This window comes from Mya arenaria, chromosome 10 (genome assembly GCF_026914265.1).
Source record: "Mya arenaria isolate MELC-2E11 chromosome 10, ASM2691426v1".
Taxonomy (NCBI): Eukaryota; Metazoa; Mollusca; class Bivalvia; order Myida; family Myidae; genus Mya; species Mya arenaria.
In genome coordinates this window covers 11,817,383-11,821,366 of record NC_069131.1, presented here as the reverse complement: position 1 = coordinate 11,821,366, position 3,984 = coordinate 11,817,383, and the positions used below count along the sequence as shown (strand labels likewise).

Below are 3,984 nucleotides of genomic sequence, written 5' to 3'. Positions count from 1 at the left end.
TGGATTTTCTTATGCGTGAGCTATACCCGCCGATTAGTTGTTCCGCAACCTAAAATAGATACAAAATATAAACATTTAACAACTTTTTTCATTTTAAATATGGTATTGATGCTTCATTTTGGTATTACTTGTAATTATTTTATTTTATTTAATACGATTATGGTTATGTTTTTCATTCTGAAGCAGGTTTGCGTCTACTGTAAAAGAAGGTATTACCATTCTCTGAAACCGTTTATGGGTAGCCCGTGGATTGACTGCCTTGTACATGATGAAACTATTGACCAGCGAGATGTCCACGGCAAACCATAATAAATAGGTCCACCAACGAACGCTTGACCTTTGCACACTGTAATTGCTTCTGAGGTGGTCATGTCTGTCCACGCCACCCATGTATTTATTAAACTCAACAATAGCTGGCGGACATGAGTACTCTGATTTTTCCCACTTCCCTTCTGTATTAACCTTTTTCCTCAAAACTGTGTCCTGCCTGCTATTTGTAATCGGATTGAAACATGTACTCAGGTTGAATACATGTTTAGAGTCTTTCCATACCGTGGCCACAAGCTTTCCATCCTTGGTCTGTCGTGTCATATGATCCCCTCTGCTAAGCATCCTCACTTTGTCATCTTTTTTGTGGACTGATTTAGTGATCTTCAAATCTTGAGGCCAATGTTTCCTACCGGTGTTAAAGGAGCCACACAAATGTGTCGATTTGTCAAGCAAAGAGAGGGCGAGGGGAACTGATGTGTAAAACTTGTCTACAAATACAACATGGTTTCGTCCTGTGACGTTTTCCGTTAAATTCTCTACAACTCTTTGTGTTAAGCCTACTTCTTTCTTTCAACGTAGGTACACCTGGAAATTCCAGAGATATCCCGAGACGGCATCAGCACAGACAAAAATTTTGAATCCTCTTTTAGCTGGCTTGTTTGGAGCACCAACGATGCTCGAATGTTGACCGTGACATTTAATCATTGCCTCATCAACAGATATGTTTTGATGCATGTTGTATTTAGTCATGCTGTTTTCTCTCATAGCTTCCATAAGTGGAGACACTTTGAACAAAGGATCTCTTTCAAGTTTTTTCTTAGCAACATCATGGTCTTTCAATCTAGTTGGGTCTTGCGTTGGATCGTTTATGTGAAAGTACCTCTGTATTGTGAGAAACTTCTGTCGTGACATAGTTGATGCAATTCGTTCATTCCTCATAGAGGGATTTGTTGACCAATAATCCAGAAGTTGTGGCAGCTTGTTTATACCCATAAGTATCCTAATGCCGAAATATGCTTTAATGTCTTCTTCTGTGATGACTTTGTATTTTGCATCTGACCAATAAGGATCGTTCTTCAGTTTTCGCTGTCTATCCCTATAAATTGGAACATAGTCGTTTGTTGATTTTGTTAGCAAGGGAAACAGCTCTTTTGGAAATATTTCAAAGAAATATTATAATGGATCCAGAGAAGACGAATAGTCTTCTGTAGCACCAGAAGGAGGGCCAGTGAACTCTACATTTCCATGGTGTTTCAAAAGTTTTGTCCATTTTAGTGGCACTCCCTGCTCCTCATCAATATCTGTATCACTGCAATCGGAGCTCGACGAATCAGAAAAAGGTATGATGTTTTGAAATTCAATATCACTTTCATATTCATCTGTCAATATGTCGACGTCACTTTCTTGTTCACATTTTGGCATCTTATCTGGGGTTTTTTGTTTCTTCTTTGTACGTTTAAGGGTGCTCACTGACCTCGACATGTCTTTTCTTGCTTTTGATATTTTTTCTTTTTCTCTTTCAATCAGAACTTGAATCGGTAGCTCGTCAGAGGTAGTGCATGAATCATTTTTTGTCTTCTGTACGGTCACTCGTAAAAGTCTCATTAGGCGCAACATTCTGGCGATTTGATAATTTTGCCAATGGAATCTCATCACATGAGGAAAACATGTCGTCAATGTCTGTACATTTCGGTTCCTGAATGTCTTCTTTCGCAGTAGTTGTCTGTAGGTTATAGTAGGTTTCCTTGTCACCTGTACAACTGTCTGGTAATTGATTTTTGGTTTGTATATTTGCAATCTTAGTTGTTTCCATTTCGACATCACAGCGATCTGATAATTGAGTCGCGGTTTCTTCATCTTTAATTGCTGTGGTTTCCATGTTAATTGTACATTCATCTGGTGGACGTTTGGTTGGTAAATCAACATTCATTATGGTGGCCATGATTGAAGTGGTTTTCATATCGATATTGCAAACATCTGGTAATGTGGTTCTATTATGATCATCTTCCGTTACAGATAATTCAATGTGAACGTCCTGGCGATCTGGTAATGTAGTCCCAGGTGAATTATCTTCCATTGCAGTAGTTTCAACGTCAACTTTGCAACAGTTTGGTGGTATATCTTCAAGTGCAGAGGTTACCTTGTCAGCTGCAAAACTATCTGGTAATTGATATGTGGTTTGCATATTTATTTTTGCAGTTGTTTCCATGTCAACATTACAGCCGTCTGATAAATGAGGTTCGATTACTTTATCTATTGTGGTTTCCATGTCAACAGTGCAACCATCTGGTAATGGATTTTCAGTCGCTTTGGTGTCAATGTTAACATTATGGTGATCTGATAATAGATATCTTGTTGTTGTTTTTCAATTTCATTGGTGTCAATATCCAATGCGCAGCAACCTGATAATGAACTTCTTGGTTGTGTATCTTCTGTTTCAGATGATTTGCAGCGATCTGATAAAGTAGTTGCGGGCGGTTCATCTTCCGTCGCAACGGTTTCCTTGTCAACTTCACACCGATCTTGAAATGGCTTTTCGGTTGGTTTATTCACTGTTGTGGCGGGTTTCATGTCATCTGCAGTACGGTCTGTTATTTCAAATTCATGACGATTTTGTAACGGAATTTCAGTTTGTTTGTTTTGCTTTGCATTTGTTGTTCCATCAGTTGGTTCGCCTTCAATAGCTCCTGTTAACATCGAAAGGTCTATTTGAGATAACAAAAGGTCATCATCGCTGTCGAAATATTCCACACAGTTACGTTTACTGATAAGTGGAACAAAATGATTAGGCTCGAAAATCGTTCCACTTCTGTTATCAAGACTTCCGTCCCTACTCCACATTATATATACGGGTCTCCTGGCAGTAGAAAGATCATGTGCATTGATTGGTCTTATCTCACAGTGATACAATGGTCGGATGGCCTTATTAACATCAGGATAAATCGACCATATTTTTCTTTTTAGAACAGAAGACAGGGCCCAAAAGTGCAAAAGCGCTGACCATGATTTTGTATCACATGTTTCAATCGCTACTGTTTTAATAGCGTTTGGCAGGTCATTGTTGTCGCTAAAATACTTAGCACCTTTATCGGTCAAGCAGATAGTCTCATAACTTCTTCTTGCCAGGCTGGTATCAGGGTGTAATAATGCCAGGTCAATACATTCGTGGGTCGAGTATTCTTTCGCGTGAAGATACAATTCTATGGCAACAGCCACTCTCAAATAGTTAGCGTACGACTCATCTCCTGAATTACATTAATTAAATAGTTATATATATTTATTTAAGAAAATTAAAGCAAAACTTGTGTATCTCGATAGCTTAGTTAGATTACGACAATTACATGTGCACGATTGATCAAAGTTAATTGTGTCTATAATGTGTTACAAGCTTGCTTATTAATGTCTTACCTAGCCAAAACATGCATATGCATTAATACTTGCTAGAATGCAATAAATTGCTTATACACGTGAATGCGCCAATTAAAATGAACTTTAGTGTTATGTAGCGTCTGTAGACATGTTACAAATAAATGATATATTGTCAAAGATGTATGAAAAATATACTTTTCATATGTTTTATTTTTATATATATATACACATATATATTATTGTTCCCTTTAAACACAGAGCTTAATGAGTCTTGTTTGTTTTCAATACCGTTTTTTTTAAACAAAAACAATAAAAAGGCTAAATTTAGTACACATTTAAACAACA

At 37.4% G+C, this 3,984-nt stretch overlaps 1 protein-coding gene across 1 annotated transcript; it reads right to left on the bottom strand.

Moving 5' to 3' along the window:
• Positions 1–840: 840 nt before the first annotated feature.
• LOC128204326 (piggyBac transposable element-derived protein 4-like) lies at positions 841–1,752 on the bottom strand. The gene is made up of 2 exons (XM_052905739.1): positions 1,466–1,752; positions 841–1,366 (listed from the first exon to the last, which is right to left on the bottom strand). Exons 1-2 carry the CDS (start codon positions 1,750–1,752, stop codon positions 841–843), a joined length of 813 nt encoding a protein of 270 aa, XP_052761699.1.
• Between the last annotated feature and the right edge of the window lie 2,232 nt (positions 1,753–3,984).

What these genes read in the sequence shown, in the direction of transcription:
- LOC128204326 (XM_052905739.1), bottom strand. Translation starts at nt 1,752, where the DNA reads ATGTCGAGGTCAGTGAGCACCCTTAAACGTACAAAGAAGAAACAAAAA. An exon ending in GGTGCTACAGAAGACTATTC is followed by an intron (nt 1,367 to 1,465) that starts GTCTTCTCTGGA and finishes TCCAATTTATAG; the next exon opens with GGATAGACAGCGAAAACTGA.